We start from the raw sequence: 23,125 nt of genomic DNA, 5'->3' as shown, positions 1-23,125 counted from the left end.
AGTTGTATTTATATTCTTTGGAAAAGACTTTGAGAACATCTGAAATAAAACTACTCATCTAGTTCTTGAACAACAATGTGGTGTTTTTTTGGGGGGGGTAGTTTAAAGAAATGTATCATGAACTACTAGATCTAGGATGACATGAAGCTTCATTATTTTTTTTGGGGGGGGTATTTGAAAGAAATGTATCATGAACTACTAGATCTAGGATGACATGAGAAGCTTCATTAAACTATACTTTTGTAAGACAGATATTAGTGTACTTGCTTCTTTTCCTTACCAAAATTATTGCCATAGTCCTGCTCTACATACCAAAATGTAATACTTCAGATCACTGAAGTACCATTTATTCTCATGAAATACTAACAAAGCACCTGATACCATTTTTTTCTGAAAATAATGGGTCCTAAATGGCTAAAACCAGAACTTTAATTTTCACTTATTTAAGGTAAATTTTAAGCAGTTGTAATTTCAGAAAAGTTTTCAAATACTAGAGACTAAAACCCAAAGCTGTTTGTGATTCTGAAATCAGTTTCTTATCTCTGTGAAGCAAAATTCTCGTGCCTGAAGGTTGGTAGACCATTGCTTAATAATTAAGATTGCCTTCTTGAATAGCTAGCAGATACATGCAGAATAGCCAGCATAAAGTATGCCCTGATACACAACTTAGTACAAAAATATAGCAATGAAATATGGAGCTTTAATGCACACATATTTTGTATCACTTTTTAGTTGAACATCATCTGGTCAGAATCTATATGTAAATGATGACTAGTAACACCTTAAGCAATCCTGTGTAACAAAGATTAATGAAACACTGTAACTAATTTAAAGGGCACTGTTTTGCAATTAAAATAATAATCAATTGCTTTCAATATTTTTTTTATCTCTACCGAGCTTATCAGCATTAATTATTAGCATTACAGATTATATTCCAGGTGCATTCTGCTTTGTAAACAATCATCCATGACTGTACAATGTGCACAGGTTACAAGGCAAACACGGCTTCAAGTCCTAAATATCAAGAATACCATCTATAATCAGCAAAACAGAACATTTTAGGACTTGACATGATTTAAAAAAAGTCGATACAATTCAACGGCTCTCCAGCTTTCAGGACGGAAGCAAGTATTCTCCCCAAAAGCTATCCCCCTCATTATTTCTGCTAATTCCATTTCTAGGCTGCTCCCAGTAGAGCTGTCTAAGTTGTCCTTACCTTGTAAAATAGTATGTCACAACAGCCCCTGCTACTGTCATCTGCTGACAGGCTAGGATAAACTCGCTGATCCAGATCAGTCCCACTACATGGTACCACCACATGTATTTCAAAGGGCCTACCATCCGAAATTCAACAAATCCTTCTTCATTTGGGACAGGACTACCTAGAAATAAATGAAGGTAAAAAAGGAAATGGTATTTACATCAACTCGGAAAGAAGGAAGCATATGGTGTTAGCAGTTCATAACTGTCTACAGCAGAACCCCTCTAGCTTCTACTAACACTACTAAATGTCATGTTTAGGAAGATTGTTCATAAGAAAGATACAGCTTTTGCGACAATCCATATAATGGCATTTGAAAAAAGCACTAAAAAAATATTCTGAGTGTACTCAAAATCCTGCAACACTTCTTAATTTATAGCCACATGGTGAAAATTTCCAAAACTAACTACCACCAAGTAGCAAAATTTGTTATAATTAAACATAATAAAAGCCTGCCTTAGTCATTCTTAATTTCAGTCTGCTGCTCTGTTGATAGTATTCATACAGTCAGAATCAATGTTGAACTTCATAGCTCATTACATCTGGATGTCAACATTAACAATCACCTTTGTTTTCCTTATGGTAAGTCTTTGTGCATGTATTTCAACAATATTTGTAGCTTTACAGGTATTTACAAACATAAGGAACAGCTTTAGAGATTCTAAACATATGATTTCATACATTCAGAAATCCATTGACTCTCTTGTCTCATCTGAATAGCAGTATCATGTATTGAGACTGACAATACATGTCAGAACCCTCCTAGGATAAGCTCTATTTCAATGTGTTAACCCACATTGAGATGTTTCATCTTACACAACAGTTATGTGAAGAGCTGATGAGATTCAGAAAAATACTGAAAGTAACATCACGTGTTTAAAATGCTTACCTTGAAAACCATTGTTTACACTTAGTATTGATAGCACCTTCTCTACCTTCTTAGCTATGCTTTTACGCTTATATAAAAAATCAGTATTTTCTTGTGAATAAATTGAACTATTGAAATAATTTTGGGTTTAGTGAACAAGCTCTTCATAAGTGTAGGCTTCTTCTCATACACAGGTAACGCACACTTTTTCAGTTCTCCTGGTGTGGATTGAAAAGATCTGGCCCTATTTGCACAAAGATTTTGTTTAACTGGTATCAGTGAAGATACTGAGCGCATAAAAAGCTAAAAGAATAAATTAGTCTTTGCAGAATCAAGGCCAATCGAAGAGTTCTGTCAGAAAAATATAATGTCAGCCTAAATTATGCTACAAATTTAGTCCCTGTGCAGTGATCTTTAACTTACAGACTGAAGCATGGGACTGAGACTTAACTCCCTTTCAGAGGCGAACATTTTCTGCACATAGCACAGCATGTAATGAAAACTAAAAATTTCAACAGTAATGAGAACAAGAACATGTGAATTCTATTACCTCCATCCCTTGCCTTTTTTTTTTTTTTTTTTTTTTTAGCCCTTTCAGGCTATGAAATGAAAAATATTTACTTTGTATTATCCTGAAATAACTCTATGACCTGAAACACTCCTACTTTTGATTCAGCAGTAAACAATAAATTTCAAAATTCTAAGGTTTTAACAATGAATTATGGTCTCCATTGTCCACAACTTACTGCAAAATAACACAGAAAGCTCCCATTTTAAAAAGCAGTTGCTAGGTTTCTCTGCTGAAGTAACTAAGATTTGAACGTACAGGATCGACTAATTCTAGAAGCTCTTGTCAGACCCTGAACACAAACAAAGCTCTCATCTTCTATGCGCTTCACAGCAGGCAGAAATTGAGAGTAGATTGGCTGCTCTCAGGATATGGTGTACAAACAGCAGAAAAATCTCCCTAATAATCCTAGAAAATGCTGAAATAATACTAGACACCTAAGTTATGGAAAACAGAGCACTACTTTGAGTATATTTACATTTTTGGGAGACAGTAAATGTGTGCAACAGCCCTTTCATTACTGTGTCTTCTGTGTGAGTACTGGCTACAATACAATGCAATACCTTATGAGGTTAGCTGTAAGATTAGCTGGTTTTGACCTGTTTTTGTAAAACTAGAGGGAATTATTTGAAAAATTGTTATAGCAGCCTTATTAACGGACTCTTGTGGTTTGCAACATGCCAACTTGCATCAAATCAAAAAGCCGGCCTAAGGCACAAAGTAACATACTGGGAACGCAGACTCAAATGCGCAACAACTTTCTTGAAACAAGTGTTTTGAAGTCACTGAAGCAGATAACAACAGAAGCATAATATACGTGTTTTTTTCTAGAGGTTCCCACATGCTTTTTAACCAACTCTGCCTGAAATCATGCAAAAATGAAGTGAAATTTATTTAAAATAAGCCTGGTAGCTGCTTACCTGTAGTACCAAGGAAAAGCAGGACTGTGATCCAGTATGTCCAGAAGAGGATAAGCACAAAGAATGTCCAAAATGGCTGGAAGACTAGCAGCGGCAGGTGAATGAAGACCTTGCCGGCCACGTGGAACAAGGCAATGGTGAGAGCTACTCGTTTGCGCATAATTAACATTATCAAGAACAAGATAACCTAGAGGGAGAAGTTTCCAAATCACATTTTAGAGGATTGAAAAATAAGCAAGCTAGGATATTCAAACACATCAAATTAACACATGCTCTATCTATAAGGTCACAAGATCAAAATGTAAAACCTCTATCAGCTTCTTCTGGTGATAAATTATTTTCCAAATTATACTTTGGGGGAATTCCAATCTCATAATTATGTATTTGGAATTACCATCAGCCTCAGGCTCATGAGATTAGACCAGATTCTATCCTCAATTATGTTTTACAAACCAGTGAAATCAGCAAGATTTAACAAAGAATACAATTTAACATCTATATTTGGGCACGGTGTGGTGAGCTTGTTATATAAGTTAGTCAAACATTGTCAATTTTTAGTAGTAAAGTCAGTCACTTTGAAACTAACAGCAAGGCCTGAAGAAGATAAATTGGTTCAGTAATCATTTCTAGCATTTTAGTTCACAATGATCCTTCTGTAAGTGGAAAAAGTTTGGAAACAGCCTATTTCAGAAGTAGGAATCGTCTAAGGACTTTCAAATAAACTGAAATGATGAAGTACCTCTGAACTGGGAACCTAACAAAAATCTCGTAAGTGAAACTGGATTGGGAGTCCAATATTGTACCAATTCATGGAAGTCCCTGTGGACATTTTACAGTAGAGGAGAGTAGCTGTGGGGTCAGGAACTCTCTCCTAACTCAAAACCAGATATTACAGAACAATGCCTGGAAGCAAAAAAAAAAAAAATTCACCGCAACAGAGCTTGCAGTAGAAATAAACTCTTAAAAAATGTGTGCAATATAAACCTTTCACCTGAATAAAAAAAAAGAGACAACCAGGAAGACAGAACAAGAAAATAATATAGTGATTATCAAAGCATACCGTGAAGACTGTAGCTGAAATGGCATAGATCAGAAGAGCCTGAAGATTGTCTTTGGCTATTTGAGTCTCAACAGCACTGGCAGATACTCGTTGCTTAGCATAGAGCCACCACAGGACTCCTGTACCACCTAGGTTTTAGAGAAAAAAAAAAAAGGTAACTGAAAGATGCTCCTTCTAGGGGACACAGTTATACTACCTAGTACCAAAGAAACTAAACAGTTTCTTCTTTTAAGTCTAGTCTGGTACAGAATGCTCACGGGCACTGATGGCTAACCCAGCAAGAACTTCTGAGGATGGAGAAGTGCCCCCTTCTCAAGTGGATATACTCTTTTCACAGTCTCACCCCACTATGACCACTTAAGAGAATTGAAGTTTTTTGTGTTTTAGGGTGAGGTGCACGAGAGGACTAGTTCATGGGGAGCCCTAACAACGAAGATCACAGCTCCCATTAGACAGGCAGTAGAGTAACAAAAAGAAGAATAAAGAGTTATATGGTAGGACGTATGTATATATGTGTATACTATGGTAGGGAGTAAGAATTTAGGAGGGGAAACAGAGAGGGACCTTTGTATTAGGATGCAAAATAACAAGAGGAACAGAAGGAGTCGTCTACAATTCCTGGGAAGACCAATCGAGAAGAGAAGGAACAGCCTTGAGACCGAAAGCAGCACCTCAGGTTAATGACACATAGCTACACCTGCATCAGACAATGTCTTTTGGGCACTGGAAAAAACATCAGTGAAAGGCTCAGGAGGCCAATATAGTGTGAGGTACTTTCTTCTAACCCCTGTTATGAAATCCTAGCCTCATGGCCAGAATTTAATTCTCATATTCTAGCTACCTTTCCAAGGTAGAACTTTCCTTAAACACAAGACTCCAGCCCCTCAGGGAGGCTTTTCAGTATCTCTTTTGAGTATCCTTCTCTGTTCCATTGTTATTTCTGAATCAGCTGCCTAAGCTTATCTAGAGATCACAAGTCTCTGCTGAAGGTACTCTGTTCAGGTCTAAATGGAAGATGCTCTTTTGGCGCCTCCTAAACAAACAGTGAATACCAAATAAGCACTAAGTCTCACAAATGACATGTTCATATTCAGTCTGTGTAATGGATGCAATTTTTTAGAATATAATAACAGATGGTAATAAGTCATTCAACCCTTTCACTCAACATAGTTGCTCAGCTTCTAAAGAGAGTATGAATTTAAAAAAAAAAAAAAAAATCTATTTTTTCCCTTTTCTGTGGTCAGAGATCCTCTGAACAGTAAGCAGAAAAAACAAGTGATCCTGAAAAGGTGTAGATGGTCTGCTGATTTTTTTCCATCCCTTGCAGTCATGCATTGCAAGAATTAAATTGCTAGTACTTCCTAATTTAATTATTCTATATTTGTTCCTTCCCTACAGTCATCTGCCCATACATTTTGGCTTTGCTACTCAGTATCAGTAATAGAAACTTTAATTTTACAAATGTAAAAGTTAATGTGATAAAGCAAGGCTATCTTCATGCAAGCTAAATAATTTTGGATGAGACAATCTTTGGCCATTCCCAAGATGGCATGGCTTGTTGCATTTCATACATGACGTAGGTCATGCAGGACTTTGAGTCATATGGAAATATAAGGATTTGATTAGAAATGCTAGAAAAGCACCTTTGCTTCCTCTCCTCAAGAACAGATCTTAGATACACCTACAGAGCTACCTGGAGGACTGAAGGGGATGATGAAGCTGTCAGGGTTGTATGGACACATCTACATCCTAAGCGTCCCCTGAGGCTGCATAAACAATAGTTGCCCTTTGATTCCTGCAGGCCTGAACACACCCAACGGGTGGGTATGCCATCAGACACACCCAGACTAGCTGTCTTGCTCACATGTTTGGAAGGCAGGTTAAGAAGTAGGCAAAGTTTAGGGCTGTGCTACAAGTGCTGTGAGGAATATCCTATATTGCCTATGTGGACTCTAGTGATATAGGCTGACAGGAAGCTTGCCAGCCAAGCAGGGAATGCAGCAAATCTCTAAGAAGCAACATACTCTCTGGGAGAGGACTGGAATTACAAAGGTGGCTTTTTTGACATTCGTCTTGCAAAGGACTCAAAGGAAAGCTGAAGGGAAATGCATGGTCCAAGATCTGTGCAGGGTGTAGCTGGCCTGAGGACATGGAGCACAAAGATTAGAACTGGGCACTCAGAAACTGGGAGACAAACAAGACTTACCAAGTGATCCCAGAATGACAAGGATTGTTAAAATCCAGACAAGTACTCTTGAAATGTATCTGATTATAACCATCAAAATCATGGACAACACTGCAAAAGAAGACAAATAAAATAAGTAGAGCAATTATTTCAAGTAGAAATAGCCTTCCTAATTCTCCCACTGCACTAAGATAACTACCTTCTAACAGAATTTTTAGACAGAGATTTATTTTCTGAGGCTTACAAACTCACTGCACAGATAGTTAAGGACATTAGGCATCTCTACACCTTCTGCTTTGATACTGTTGATTAAAACAAAGAGAGCATAAATACATTTACATGGTACATTAAATACAAGACATAATGCGTACATACAGAGAGAGATGTATTTAGACAATGACAAAACAGACAGCAAAATATGACAGTACTCCGACTCTGGTAACATGAGCACACCTCCTGAGGACCAGAGCAGAATTTGCACTCAAATACACTTGTCAAACAAGTGCAGATAATGTGACACCTGTGTATTCCAAAATGTCATGCCAATAAAAAGTAAAAAAAATTACTACTTTATTTTCAACATTCAAAATGAGTTCTTTAACAAGCTTTGTTCATATAGTTCCACTGCCATTCAGGAACTGCATGTTAAAAAGCCCTCTGCAATCTCAGCCAACTAAGATTTAGTGAGTGGTGTGTGTAAGTGCATGCACATAGTTTTGCATATACTTATTTGTGTACAGCAGTTAGATGAAAACCACTGGAACCTGGCTTTCTGAATCACACAATCTTACCCATTGTTTAAAAATAAGTAAATTCTGTTTAACTATGAAGGTATGAAAAATATTTTTTAAATTAACTGTACGTAGAACTCCGTACTCACTTCTGACTCTAACCCAACAGCAGCACTGCTAATCAGCCACTAGCTTTCAGATTGGGAACAGTCTTTCTACATTATTATCAAATACTGCAGCTGTCAGGATAGAAGAATAAACAGCTTTCCAGTTATAGTTGAAAAGATACTCAATGGTCTTCTGTGTTTTGGGGTTTTTTTAATGGTATCTAGCATCCTCCTTTGTTTTCTTTTTTTTTTTTAACCACAAAGGCAGACTGAAAACAAAGGAACTCTTTATCTGGTACAGCTTCTCAGTGTTTCTTTCTAAACCACACACTGCTCATATACACGGATAGTACCTAGAGCTTCCCATTTTAGGATTTCAGATTTGGTAAGAGTAAAATAAACTGATTAGGAAAGTAATTTATGTGGGTGAGTAGCATTCCACCTTAATTCACAAGAATTTGTTAAAACACCACTTCAGTCTAGTGCAATGTGTCACTCTATAGGCCAGAGGCATCTCACAAGTATAGAAACGATTCAGCACCTCTATACTGCTGGGGATTTCCAGCTCTTCAGACAAGGCTGAGATTTTCAAAGGTCTGAAGTTTTTAACTTTGGGGGAAGGGGAAGGAGGGGGTAACATACAATACAACAAATGGGCACCTAACTTTCTTGTTTTCCCTCTGAAAGTTCTCATATCCCTGCACAAGTACGTTAAATGAAACAAACTAAACTCCCTACATTTTAGACGAGTGTGCTATTGTGTACTTCTCACCCTGTCCTTTTTATTTGGAAAGGGTATATTTGGACTTGGGTTAGCAGAAGATGAATATTAGAAAAGGGAAAGGTGAATATTATAATAAAAATGAGGATAATGAGGGTGCTCTGTTAACTATACCAAAACTAACGTTGGCTAATCAACTGCCACACATCCTCTGTATCTCATAATCAGTGGAAGAGGAGAAAAAACAGGAATGCATATGTATATTGCTTCTGAATAAGTTATCCAGCTGTCAAATAACATTTAAAAAAAAGCATTCTGAACCATTTTCTAAGGGCTCATTGCTATCATACATATTTTTGCTCGTATTGTGGTTAGAGGGTATTAACAATCTCCTAATGCAGTACTAAGAAATAGCTAATAATGAGAAAAACAATTACCTAGTGATAACAAGCAAAGTCCCATTATAATCTCTTTGCTGGTCATAACTCCACTAATCAGCCTGTGTAAGACACTACTGTCACTGACAAAGGTGATCAGGGCCTCTGCAAACTTGGCATAGCAGGAAATGTTCACAGGAGCACAGCGATGGAAGAATGGAATAGGTGCACTGGTGACACAAGAAAAAAAAAATCAGAAAAAAAAATTACTCCTACTTAATATAAATGCCACATCAACACACAAATGAAAGGTGAATAGATGCAACCACTCCACCCTCATAACATCATAACCAGAAACCATGTGTTGAATGCACAAGTGCTGCTGGAATGAGGATGATCATAATGGGAAGTGATGCAGTTCTTACAAGTAACCCTGTGAGGCTGGAGTGCACAGTCCAATAGGAAATTATTACCCTCCCACCCTTAAATGGCAAGGCTCAGAAAATACATGTTCCTATTTCCGCTTAAACGTCTCTCATCCAAGCCTCAGGTGGAGAACCAGCAGCTGAAACAATGCCCTTCACTCGTGTTAGAATGGAGTACTGGCCCATAGTTGCAGCAAAAGAAATCCCGGAATGACAATACTCTTCTTGCAAGCATAGATGTTATACTAAAAGACATCAGCACTTACAACTGCTGCCAAGCAAAACCAATGTATTTATTCTTAGTCTTTCCCCATACTAAGCTTGCTCTCATACTGAAGATTACAATCACAGTGTTTACTTTCATTAAGTTTCTTAAAATTATGCACTACGTTCTTTGCAAAACATTCAAAGATGCCTCTATTTTTTCATTATTCCTGAAATGTTTTGGAAGCATCCTCCCCAAAAATACTGACGCTATGCATTAAACTTTGCAGAACGCTCAACAGAACCTGTTATCCAGTCCATCAGAGGAAGATACAAGAGAGCAAAAACTTCACTTTAAAAGTGGGTAATTTTGTTTTCCAAACGTTTCCCATTAAGTAGCTGCCTTTCTTGCTCATAAACTATGTCAGATCTCAAAGTGGCCTATTACATCTTTTGATCTATCTTCCCAATTACACCTCAGACACATGTTCCATGAATTACATTTTCCCTCCTGTAATTGTATCCAATGAAAGAAATGTCTTTTATTAAGTCAGTCTTTTCTTCTAACCTCTAAATTTGTTTCAACCTCCCCAATCTTCCTTACTTAAAAGATTTCAGTGCACTGTAGCAGTAATGCACATAATCTTTTGCAGTTTCCCCATTTCAGCAATGACCTATATACGACCAATTTTCTGTACTCAATAACTATTTGTTAAGCCCAAGCATTTCCAAAATTCTAACTGTCATTTTAAACACGTAGTGAGTAAACCAGCTGCCTTAGGCACATCCTTTCTATGCATTGTTTTTGGGGAAAAAAAGACCAGATGCTGAAAACCATTAGTGTGTAATTATTCTGTACAGAATTCAGGAAAAATTATGATCACCTGCCATACCTAGGTAATTAATAGAACCTAGGTTTTTGTTTGAAGTGACTGATGATTGTAAATTACATGGTTTTAAACTTACTGTGCTGATAGGTAAATGCATTTGGAGATGCTCATATTGATGGTCTACTTCTAGGTAGTGATGAAGACAGCAGTTAAGTACAGCAAAGTAATTGTGAATTAGTCACAGTTGTTAAAAACCAATCTAAACCCATAATGATGGCTGCCCTATTTAAAAGGCGCCCGATATTTCCCCTCAGCCTCTTACAACATAGCCTATTTTGGAATATGCAGTGTACTGCAGTTCATTATATGCAGTAATACTGGGAAATACTGAAATCTGAGAGGTTTATTTAATTGTTAACTGCTCCAACTTTGCAGAAAGCCTAGAGCATTTAGAAGTTGTCAATATCAATAACAAAGTGCAAATTCTGAGCTGGGAGTAGGCAAAAGACTGTAATTCCTGCATCCAAATACAAAAATACCCATTTTGAAAAGAGAAGCTAATGGGATTAAAATACTGTTCCAAAATATATCCCAACAGAGGAAAAAATGCTTTTTGCATACCAGAGTTTGTATTACCTATCTAATGTCCCTTAAGCTATAGCAATTTCAGTACACATTTTAAGTTACCTATTTTTGTGTGCAATAATTAATGTCTAACTTTGTTGTAATTAATAAATAAAAAAAAGAGGTTAGTGGTTCCTACAAGCTTTCTTGAGTAAATAGGACTCCTAAGAATCCACCGTTTGAGATCTGCTGCTATTTCAGTGGTTCTGACTGAATGAGTGGGCGAGGTAAGGCGTCTCGTTTAATAAAAAATACAGTAATAGATCTACTCTCAGTGACCTGTGCTATTTCATATGGCCTCTTGATTATAACTTGGTATATTACATACCAAAATGGAATTACATGTTTCCAAGAATAACAACAAGATACTTAATCATGAACAAGAGCAAGTAAAGTTCAAGCCAGCAGATGATGACATTAAAAATTGTATTTTTAAAGCAATATTCAAATGAAGTTAAGAGACCCATCTGATTGTTCAAGTACTAGATTTCAGAGGAGAGCTTTTTCCTCTCACTACTACACCTGGACATATATAGCAACCTGTGTGTGGGGAGCCTGGTTGGAGTGCCACTGCTACCTGCTCCTTATAACCTCTACAGAGCAGCCCCTTGGCACAGCTCGGCACAACTCTTTGATAAACACTGCAGGGAAAAGCTGCATAGGTTTTACTCTAGGGTCCTCTATTTCAAAACTAAACAGCAAAGTCATGCTCTACTGTGGCTGAGATGTGCTAGGCACAGTTTCTGGAAGACACATGTATCGCTGGCTGCATTGCTAGACTGCACTGCTGTGTCAAAGTTGGACATAGTGCCTTGAAGCTGGAGTATCAGAGTCCACTGAAAGGTGGAGCCTCAACTGAAAGGCACGAAGAAGTCTGGTCATAAAACAGAACACATCAAGGGAGAGTTCTCACAGCATACGCTATCTCCATCCCATGGACCTAATGGGAGTCAGATGATGGTTCATACCTCTGACAGATCAAATCTGAAAACAGGAGTGTTAGGTAAGCTCTCCCTGAATGCCTCAGCCTGGGTGTTGGGGTTTCATTTGTTGGTCACCACAGGATTCCATTTCCCCTCCAAATTACACTAATTTACTCAAATAATTTAACTATAAAAATCTGAAAAACAGAGTAGTTTACAGATACAATATTGGCCTTTTTTGCTTTAGGGCATTAAGTTCAGACTTTTCAATCTCAGAAAATATCCAAACATATTGAGCATTTTATTCATATCAAATAAAAAAGGGGAAATACTCCACCTACACAATAGCTTTTCCAAAACAACTCTTGAGGTAGTTTTTGTGAGGCATTTACATAGTGTCATTAGCACTTGGCACACTTGTTCTATCCTCCTGTTTTCTTATTAAGCTATATTCATTCAGACTGAATGACATGGGAACACACAGTGAGAAAAGTCAATGTAATTCTGGCAAAAATTATGACTGACAAGCCTTTTCAGTATGCAAGCTGGCACTGAAGTTTTCATTTGTTTTTGTATTACAGCTATAACAGCTGGTTAGCTGCATGGAATATTAATCTGCTGTGGGGAAAAGTAAAAAAACAAGTTAATATTCCAGGTGCTACTTATTGTCGCTACAATATAAAAAAATTATTCACTGGAGAAGCTACCATGCAGACAAGAGAGACTTAGAATTGAAGTTTTTAGAGCTGACACAATTGTAACAGTTAATAAAACCGTAACAGAAAACTATGCATAGGGCAAGACCGCAGTTACAACCCACTACTGGATATGTTTGAGAAGCTAAACTTGAGAAAACACAACATGATTCTTCTTGAGTGAGTGGAATTACTGACACAAGGGTGTGCACAACAGCGAACAGATCACTTCTCTCAGCAATGCTCATCTCCACAGTTCCAGCCAGCATAGCTAGCAGAGTTTCTGGAGCTACAAACTTTCCTCTCCTACTTCACAAAAAGCAGTCTAGTAAAATATTTTAAACAATAAAACTCAAATCGATCTGTTTATAAAATACAGCCCTCTTTTTGGTACTTGACCATCCTCATATTGGTCATTTGGGGTCTGAAAGAATAAAAAATGAAGCAATTTGCTAAATCTGACTGGCTGAGGTAAGGTGTAAGAAGTGAACACTGCAGAGAGCTGCGTGTGAATATATCCTTTTTCCTCCCAAAGATCCAAAGTGCTCCATAATTGTCTCTGATCTGCGCTGCTGACAGGCAGCTGGCTATAGGGTGAAAGGCAGTTAGAACAGCTGATACTCAGCACAGTGTCAGTTACATGAGACAGAAGAGAACTTGGAGATACCAGCTCAATACTCTCAGTAACACATGCGTGGATAGTTCAGGTTTTTCTTTAAGAGTTGCTTTCACAATGTCTTTTAAAAACATACGGCAATAATACACTAAAACATCCACCTGTAAGACAGAATAAATTTGTGCTGCATATTTTCTAAAGAACTGTCATGAACAAAACAAATCTCTGCTCCCTCCACCCCCAATCAGACAAGATGTTAATATTACCTCTCTGGAACAGGGTATTTAGGACATAACTTGGCGGCCCTTGGGTCTGTAGTGTATTCTGATGGCTGTAGTTCATAGCTACACAAAGTGGATCCTGTTGAGAGGGAAAAAAAAAGATTGATGCGGAAGAAAAATAAAAATTAAATATTCCTATTCTTTGCAAGCGCTATTAAAACTGATATAGGTCCTGATTCTGCAGCTCCTCATGTTATTACCACAAAGCTATGCTACAGTTCCTCCTGTAATGGAACAGTGAATCAAGCCCAACACAGGCTTCAGTGTAACAGAATGACACTCTTCATCTAGCTTTGGGTCTTCCAACATCTGTGTATTGGAATCAAAAAGGCTAATTCACAATGCAGTGTAAAAGAGAAGGACACAAAGCGCTTCGAAGTCACCCTCCCCTGCTACTCCACCACACTCTTCTTGATGATTTTTAGTGCATGAATATTGCATAAGACAACATTCATTATAGAAAGAAAACATTCAAGTGGTTTTTTCAGGGTTTTTTTTTTTGTGTTTTCAAAACACAACCGGTCTACAGACTTCAGGGAGAGGAACAAAGGAACCAAACTGCTGAGGTTAGAAAGTTGGCTGAAAAATAACACAAGCTGTGACCACATTAGATGACCAAAGCTTTTAACGAAGCTGAACCTCTCTCTATAAAGAAATTGGTACAGCACAATAAAGATCAAGCTGCCTACAACCAAATTCAAACAAATTTAAGCTTTCCTTAGTACGTGACACTTGCCTAATGGAAGTACATTACCGAGATAGATCTCTTCCCATTTGTCTATAATCAAGACACTGAACATCTGAGCCAATGCCTCCAGGAATATAGCAACTGCCAAATCAGACTGGAGCAGCGGTCTCTCAGAAACTGGAGGAAGAGGTAAGAAAGCCTCCAATGGTATAAGCTGCCTATCCAAAGATGAGTTTCTTCCCAAGCTTGTTTGCTAACAGATTGCTTACTCTCCAGTGCAAGGGCTCTGGATACATAAGCCTTTAGTGTTCTTTTTTCCTACATAATGAACTAGGAACATCCTGATCATCCCTATAATATTCAATTCTTTCCATTATGAAAGTCTCCTCTCCAGAAATACTTTGTAGCAGAGAGTTCTACAAACTGGACGTGAATAATACATCCACACTTTTACCCAAATTAAACCAAGACTTTTGACACACAGCCTTATCTTGGCCTGTGTGACACCAAACAGACGTATTATTTGTAGAAATTGTAGAATATTATTTGCAGAAATCTTGTTTACCATTGTCACATTGCTACCTCTATGAAGAGACACCTTCTATTTACAGACTGGAAGAGAAGACAGAGAGCAGCTGAGCAGGCTATCCCATGCAGTCTCTGGAATACTACTTAAATACCACTTCTGTGAATTAGTTTTTTGGGGGCAGGTCCAAAACACCAAATACACCACTGAAGAAAGTTAGATTTCCTGCAAAGGGAAGGTATCAGGTAAAATATCTGAACTCCATTTTCAATTATACTGTTTATATGAATCCTTATGCCTCTACTTGCTTATGTGGAAAACACGGCATCAGATAAACCGACATCAGACAAAACTACCTTCCTTACATCATAGTTGTAAACGTAATAGCTAAAAGTAATTATTATTCTTTTTGGACAAAAGGCTCTATACTGCTGCAAATTTTTTTACTCTATTCTTGTAGATATGAAAACTTCTGCTCAAGTACGTTTACAAACAACTCCAGAATTTGATGGAAGGGCAGCAGTAGAGAGAGTCACATGTTTATCTTAAAAACAGAAGGAAAAAGAAGATTGCAGACATTTACATTTATTTTATTTTGCTTTGAATACAGGCCAAGAGCTAAGTTCTAAAGATGACTAGAATAAGAAGTCCTATAGGAAGAAGTGGGGGGACTGTATTTGGACAACTGTATACAGATTCATGACACAGAACAGTCGGTGCCAGCTTGGTAATTTTGCCATTCAACACTATCAGTGTTGAACTACAGTTTAAGTATCTTATACAGAGGCCCCCAGACGTGAATAAGCCTAAGGGACACAGCTGATCTGTGGATGTCCATGCTTCCTTGTGACTTCTAGCAGTTCAGGCAGAAGGGAAAAAGGGCAGGATTTGCTATGGCCAGTGAATGAAGATCTAGGTTCTTTGCACAAAGGTGTATCTGAACACACTCTGTTTGTACCACAAATGTAAGCCAAGCAAAACCAAATGCCAGATACTGATCTGCAACACAGGTCACAAGCCATTCAAGTAGGACTTGTAGACTAGGGTAACCCAACAAACCCCTGGCTGTGGAGGAAACTGGAGGCATCTTGCGAGGCTCCTCTGGAACCCAGTGGCACGTTCCCTCCTATCATGCAATGGAGCAGTGGACGACTCTGGCTGCCACTATCAGCTCTTGCCTGGGAAATGCTCTTGGGGCTCCTCTGGATCTCTTTCCTTCAGCTGTCCACCTCACACAGCGTGCTTCTTCAAACTCAGCCAAGCAGAAAAGTATTTTCATGGAGCTTGTCAGACAAGGGACGTTAACCAACCTGCATCTAAACAAACTACCAGTCCCGTAGCTGAAATAATGTCCATGAGATTTATTTCTCCTTTTGTCCTATATAATTAGGCAGAATAAATCTTTACTATTCCCATAAATACTTATTTCGTTACATTTTGAAAACCTTCTGACTTCTCTAATACCATGTGGCAGAGTTCTACAACACAAACGTGTGCTTGAGCAATGTATCACTTTACATCAAACTTAAACTGATTTCTTAAGAAAAGAGTCCCTGTGCATCAGTAAATAAAAGTTTGAATCTTGTAAGGTGAGAGCGGGAGGAATGGACTTCTTTGTCAAACCTTCCACCCCATAGTAGTTATTCTGGGTTAGCAGAGACTGTCTTAGCACAACCAGTCTTATTATTGCTGTTTGAGTTTGCAAGGCCTGCAAAAGCTTAAAGAACTTGAATCATCTACCTTGCTGAGATAATTAGTTTACCAAAGACACTACTATTATTCCTAAATGATTATCACTCGTAAATGTTTCAAAAACATTATGGGTAGAATTCAGAGAACAAACTAAAGAATCATTAAAGTAATACATCCTTTGCTTCCTACAGCAGTGCACGTATTTCTTCTGGAGAAATCATTAGGTGAACAACATCTAACTGTCCTACAGGGACTGGATTTGAGATCCCAACATGTTATAACCTTGAAGAAAAATACTTCTAAACTATGCAGAGCAACAGTCGCCGGGCTACTGGTAAGCACACAGTTTACTGGTCCCACGGGGCTGTATTTGGTGCTTTCACCTACAAAGTGGTATTCTGGAGACACAACACAGCTTCTGTTCCATGGTTTCCTTTCCATGAAAAGAGTTGCTCCAGCCATTAGAATATTTTGGGGCCATGACTGGAGCAAAGTATCTCAAAAGACAAACTTTCCTTTCACCCCAACCTAGCCGTAGGAGTGAAAGCCACCATTTCCTTCTTTCTGTTTTGGCTAGGCTTGAATTAGTAAGGAGCTGAAGAGCCATTACCTCTGGCATTCTTAAAAACAACTACAATTAGCACAAATTATGTAAAGATGCTGTAGAAAGCCAGGACAAAGATGGGGGACCAAAATCTTATTTCAAAGATTCTTTCCAGCTGAGAAGGCAGAGTATTAAAGGTCTTGTGTGCTCAGAGGACACAGCACACAGAACAACAAGACATAACCTCCTGATTCCCACAGCAGTACAGCAAATGGGAAGTTCCATACTATCCCAAGGTGGTCAGATAAAACTACTTTTAGAGACCAGAGCTCCAGCACAGCTTTCCTTCCTGTATTTGCTGTGTTGTAAACAAACACACAAAACCTCTGCTACATCAGCATCACTATCAATATAATAGTTCACAGCTTGAGAAATGGTAAGAATTCCTAAGTCATCTGCTAAGAGGACCAGCCCACAGAGGAAATAACTGACATCAATACTGCCCAAATGATAGTGGTGGAAAGCACACCAGGGGCTCTCTGGATTCCATTCTGAGCTCCTCAGCAGCACCTACCCATCTCTCAGCAGTGTTAGCAGGAACTAAAACAAGGATTTCCAGATCTAAAAACATGGACTTATATTGAGGGTCAAGGATTTAAGCAGAAAAATACAAAACTATACAGAGATACCTGGGATAGGTTCAGCACCAGGAGCAAAACAGTCACCTTAGGAATATGTTCTGGTTAAGCCAGGCACAGCTCCAAGCAGCTCCACATACCCTTTTTTGCAGGCACGTGGCAAAGCACAGCCTGATAGACTAGGAACCACAGCTTTGGTAAGGTAATTTATATGATCTTCCATGTATGGTCTCACTGTTCTGAATCTCACTGACAGTATGCATGTATAGTGCACATATGTGACATAACTGACTTCTAAAAGACAGTATGATGAAGCAGAGATTATAGCTAAAAATCTCAACATCTTATTCCACTTTAAGCATTCCCTCTCCTTCTCAAGCAACATCCTATTAGTCCATCAGTAACGTAAGTCCTCTAACACAGGAATCAAAGTCCACATAATCACAGATACAGAAACGTACAGAAATGTTAGCAGGAGTGAGACTGTTTAAATCAAAACTATTGGCCTATGTACTTTCAGGCCAGTGCTAATTCCTCTTGGGTTCTGGGTGTTGTATGAGCAAGTGTCACCAATTAAAACATAGCTAACATTGTGAATACATGACTCACAGATGATTATGCTTGAACAACCCACGCAATACAAGCTAAGAGGTATTGACAGCTGGATATTGACAGAGGTGGAGTTCACTGGTATTCAGGAAGGTCAAGGCTCCTAGACTCTCACAAGGATGAAATTCTTAACATTTCTCTACTTTCCTCACTCCAGAGCTTGACTCAAATCTACCTGTTGAACTCTATCAGCTCTAAACTGTTAATCTGAACCACATTACCAGTCCAAAGCTTCACGCAATGAGACAACTTGGTACACTACCAATAACTGCATATTATCTTACCATATTATGGACTAGCAACATGGCACAGAAAAGTGGAAGCTTAAGACACTGGCTCATGTATCTGTAGGGAATTCTGCTGCAAAATTCACAGCCAAAAACCACAGAAAAGGTAGGATGCCAAGCTCTACTTCCACAGAAGGTAGTAAGTTACTATCCATTGCCAACTTCTGCCAGTAACAGAGAACAATGTTGCATGACCTCAGAAAAAGCGTGCCTATGGGGAGTGACAAGAAGACCCTCTCTTCACGAACTCCTGCCAAGTGGAAAAAGGTTCAGGCCATCATGAAAGGAAATACACCGATGTTGGCCAGACTTTCTTCATTCTTTGTCTGCTAGGTCTGATAACTGTAATTATACCCTGTCTACAACTATAGGAAGTAATTCTACTCAGAACACAAGCACTAAGAATGCATAAAGTTTAGGCTTGTATAAATTTCCTATTTGCCTACGTGTTTTTAGAACAACAAAAACATTCCAGAAGCAGACAAGTTCACATTTAATGCTTCATTTAGGAATGAAGTAGCATTTAGGTGTGCACAGATTAGCACCAGAGCTGGAAATGAGTGAGGAAACAAGAACTCCACTTCTTAGCCATTGATTTGATTACGGCCTGGAGTAGCAGTTAATGTGGAAGCATCAGAGGACTGCACAAACATACCTAAACATTACAGCTATGCCTTTTGCAAATGGTGCAGGAATAGAGGCAGAAGGCCAAACAAGGATAGAGCTGAACCTTAACACCTAAACCTAATTTCTGAGCCCTAGTAGAGCCTAGAAAATGGCGATGCCTTGAAATGAGCAAGAAGGCGTAGGACAGACCCCACTTTGCAGCCAGGACTTCTCAGATTAATATGACAGATTTGTTCTCAGTGAAGAAAGCAAGCTTCGTTCTCTAGATCTATCCACTGGTGCCTTCCAGAAGCACGGTGTGTGTTTTAAAGGAAGGAAAGTAAGGATTGTGTATATCTGAACTTTTAGTTGTTGCAGAGAGACATACCATCACTTTTTTAAAAGAGTGAGCATCAGAGGGCAGGAGAAATTACAGCTTGCTTTTATAAGTAAAGGTGGGACTGAAGTGGAAGTAAGTATTCTCCAGTGCCTGCAAGAATGTTCCAAAAAAAATCCAACACAAAACCCCACTACTTACATCTTTAAATGTCTCCAGAATTGAAGACCACAAAGAGAACTACTGACATAGCTAAGCACAGTTGCTGTTACAACTAACCGCACGTTAAAAAATAAAAATAAAAAAAAATCCTAGAGTCAGATTTCATATACATGTATTTTGAGTTGTAATTAAAAAGCCCAGACTATCCTTTTCTCTATCCCCCAATTCTTATGAACAGTACAGAACGTTGAAAACAAATATTAATTTACCCATTCCTCCACTCATATTTCTTCCAGTGCTAAATAAAATCAGCTATTCTGGAATCAAATTAAAAATCCATCTAGTCCAGAAGCAGATGTTTCCCCTACTGTATCTTTAGCTTTCCACCGCTTATAGCTCAAGGATATCCTTGAGTACTAACCTCCTATTAAATATCCAAACACTATTATTCTAACAGTTTATCTTTTGGTATCTAAAATATCCTCATGGCAATAAGTCTCATAAATTAACCATAACTTGTGTGGAAAAAAATCTGGCTCTTTGGTGCCTAGTGATGTAATTTTTGACCTCTAGTTTCATATTACTCAGGTTATGAGATCAAGGAATAATTTTTTTTTTACTTTCTCTAAGCTATTCCTGCTTTTAATGACCTTATTCTTCCTGATAGTTTTCTCTTTTCCAGGCAGAAGAATCATTGGTCTTTTCTTGTGATCATCCTTGTTTCCCTTCATATACATATATGTGTGCGCGTGTTTAAAGTTTAAATACATAAAGTTTAAAAAAAGTTAAGAAAACACTTCGTCAAGGAAGGACCAGAACACAGCCTTTATAATGCCAACAGAGTGTGAGTTTACACAAAATACAGTCCCTATTTTTTTCTCTTCACAATTAATAAACATTACACTTTTGGACAATGCTGTGCCTCCACCTAATCCCCTCGCTATCCTCAGTAGCTTCAAATACTCTCTCTTTCCCAAATAACAACAACCATTTTAAAGTAAAACACTAAATGCATAATAATGGCTGTTTCCCACCCCTTCATTCGACAGGCGTTCCTTTCCATTCAACATTTTATTCCACTGCAATTGATATCAGATTTTTTTCACATAATTCTAAATAATTCAGTAGCCACAGCAAGATTTATTACCTCACTGTTCCTCCCCTTTTCCAAATGGTTTATTGATGTAATCAATAACACAATATTACTGGAGGACTCCACGTGCAGCCACTTTCTGTTGTGAAAACGATTTCATTCTGGCTAGAGGATCCATTTCCAACACAAGACAACCCTGGTGGGCAGTTCTGGTAACAAGGTAGAGTAGCAGTGGATGACTCCGTATCTCAAAACCAGTCATAGTGTACTTTTATTCCAGCCATTCAAAAAATGACATGCAAAATTAACATACCCAGGTTCCCAAAGACCTAGTGGTGCAGAATCTCTTTAACCGTAAGATGCCTATAACTGATATGGTACAACAGGCTTCAGGAAAATGATGAGCAAAGGATTAAGTTTTAACAAGCACACTTTCACTAAAAACAAAGTGTGTGGGGGGAGTGGGAGCAGAAGAAAAACATCAGAAGCTGGCAGCAACTGACAACTGCTATTTCTAAGGCAAGTACCAACAGTAACTGCAAAGACATACTTTGATTACTGTACATGAAGATGTCATTATCTTCAGACAAAAGAAAAATCCTTTTTGTTTCCCCTATGGTTCCTTCCCATAGCTCAGAGAGATGACCTACTCTGACTTAGCCAGACGGATTTCCTTTATTGATTTCTTTCAGGTCAGTCTCCGTAGCAGATTTAATGTAGCTTTACCTCTGGCTCTAAGCCCACCTGCACCTCAACTAGCCTGGCCTAGCTACAGAATTCTGACAACCAAGATGCCTGCCAACACGTTGTAAAATAGAAATTTCATTTTAGGTTCCTAAATCTGCATCCAGTCATTTACACAACAGATAGGAATATTAGTTTCCACAATGACCAGTCAGTACAGTTATCACTGAATTAAACATGACAGAAATTATGGCCGCCTGTTTAGTGTTTCTTTTTAATAATGACATTTCATTATTCATTTGGCACAGTCATATATGAATTATATCTTCAAGGATATTTCAAAATGCTTTGGCAAGTCCTTGAAAACAGCACTGCAATATTCCATGGACATTAACTTTTGAAGCATCTATCAGCTTTCTGGAAAAAACAGCTTTCAGTCATATTACTCAAAATACATCATTTTTTAAGTGCCAAGACCAACAAAAACATTGAATCCTAAGTACTCCCTGCCTGAGGTGTTCCGCTGGGTGAGAAAATCCTGGGGAGACCAGCAGCAGCCGGTTCACAATATACAATATTCTCAGTTGTGTCCAGTCCATAGGTCTACAAACTCAAGTATCAGCATGGCTGTGTAAGAACAGCATTAGAACATGTTCTCAGCCAACACTGCACCTTTCTGCATCACCTCCAGGAGTTGCTCTAGAACATTCCTGTATTTTACAACCTGCACCTTTGCACAGGCTGAAAATCTGAGCAGTCAACTGCCCAGCTTCTTCCTTCTGTTTTTCCTGCTCTTGTAGAAGTTCCCAACTGGTTCCCAGTGTTCTGGGTGTCAATTATTCTGAACAGATTGAAGGTTCACACTTTCTTGTTTTCCTAAAATTGGACAGGCTTTGTGAGGGATGGATTTCTCCTCTTCTTAGACAGGAAGGTACTGCAAGTGCAGGACCTGACTGTGGGAGAGCAAGTGGAGTGGGGGTGGGAGTGAAGTTACTGTCCTGAAATGGTGCAGCATTATTCACCAAAGCAGCTCCATTTCCCAAATTACAGCAGAATAGCAAGTGCATCATTACTGATTCAGGAAGCCAAAAGGCTGCTTTGTCATAAATGATCTCTATGCCTCAAGCAAGCATTTTCCCTGCCCTAAACGCTTATTTATAATCTTGCTTACAGAAAAATACAAGCTGTACTGCACAATAAGTAAGAGCTCTGCCATAATTGCTCTGAACCTTAGGGGTTGGCAGTTCTGTCATGTTGTGTACAGGCAATCAAGTGCCTGTCCGACTTTGGGAAAGATATCATAAATTCTAAGCTAGCTGGAAGATCATACCTGGTATCGATAAAATCATTAATCAATGTAAGGATGTTGTAGTATGTCTTACTATGCTACGTCTTTTGATAAAGATGTTTAAATAAAAAAAACCTTTATTTGGACTTATCATAACACCTCTGACAGGCTGAGGCACAACAGAGGATTTCTTTGGGATGGAAGGGTTCTTAAACAGTAATTTATGAAAGAATTCCAAGGTGCATGGACAAGTAACGTGATTTCAGGGATGGGATGTGTGCCAGGTGAAAATGGCTAACTCTTCAAACGCACATGCAACAACCTACACAGAACCTATCTCCAGCACGATAGCTATTTTCAGGTTGCAGGAAGGGTTAAAGCTTTCAGAAAGGCTCAGCAAAGTAAAATTAAGAGTTGACTGCATTCTCTACCCATATGTTTAAAACATTAAAGTGGTTTTCTTGTTGAGTGTTAGAAGTTGCAAGCCTGGGAAAATTCAGCATTGATTATCACAAGAAACCAAACACCTATGTCTTGCCCTCCTTCTTCTTCAGAACTTGACAGCTGAACTCTAA

At 38.4% G+C, this 23,125-nt stretch overlaps 1 protein-coding gene across 1 annotated transcript in view; it reads right to left on the bottom strand.

Annotated features, from left to right (window-relative positions):
• Window positions 1-23,125, bottom strand: part of SLC44A1 (solute carrier family 44 member 1) — a 50,419-nt gene that overhangs the window by 11,784 nt on the left and 15,510 nt on the right. Inside the window, exons 5-10 of the mRNA XM_009286369.1 lie at window positions 13,382-13,475; window positions 8,859-9,028; window positions 6,884-6,973; window positions 4,678-4,805; window positions 3,618-3,804; window positions 1,217-1,382 (exon numbers count right to left, since the gene is read on the bottom strand). Of these exons, the coding sequence (XP_009284644.1) occupies window positions 1,217-1,382; window positions 3,618-3,804; window positions 4,678-4,805; window positions 6,884-6,973; window positions 8,859-9,028; window positions 13,382-13,475 (835 nt within the window). The remainder of the gene's footprint in view (window positions 1-1,216; window positions 1,383-3,617; window positions 3,805-4,677; window positions 4,806-6,883; window positions 6,974-8,858; window positions 9,029-13,381; window positions 13,476-23,125) is intronic.

The sequence above is a fragment of the Aptenodytes forsteri genome, unplaced genomic scaffold, assembly GCF_000699145.1.
Source record: "Aptenodytes forsteri isolate BGI_AS27 unplaced genomic scaffold, ASM69914v1 Scaffold412, whole genome shotgun sequence".
Taxonomy (NCBI): domain Eukaryota; kingdom Metazoa; phylum Chordata; class Aves; order Sphenisciformes; family Spheniscidae; genus Aptenodytes; species Aptenodytes forsteri.
The sequence above is the reverse complement of the archived record's forward strand: the minus strand, read 5'-3'. Positions and strand labels throughout refer to the sequence as shown.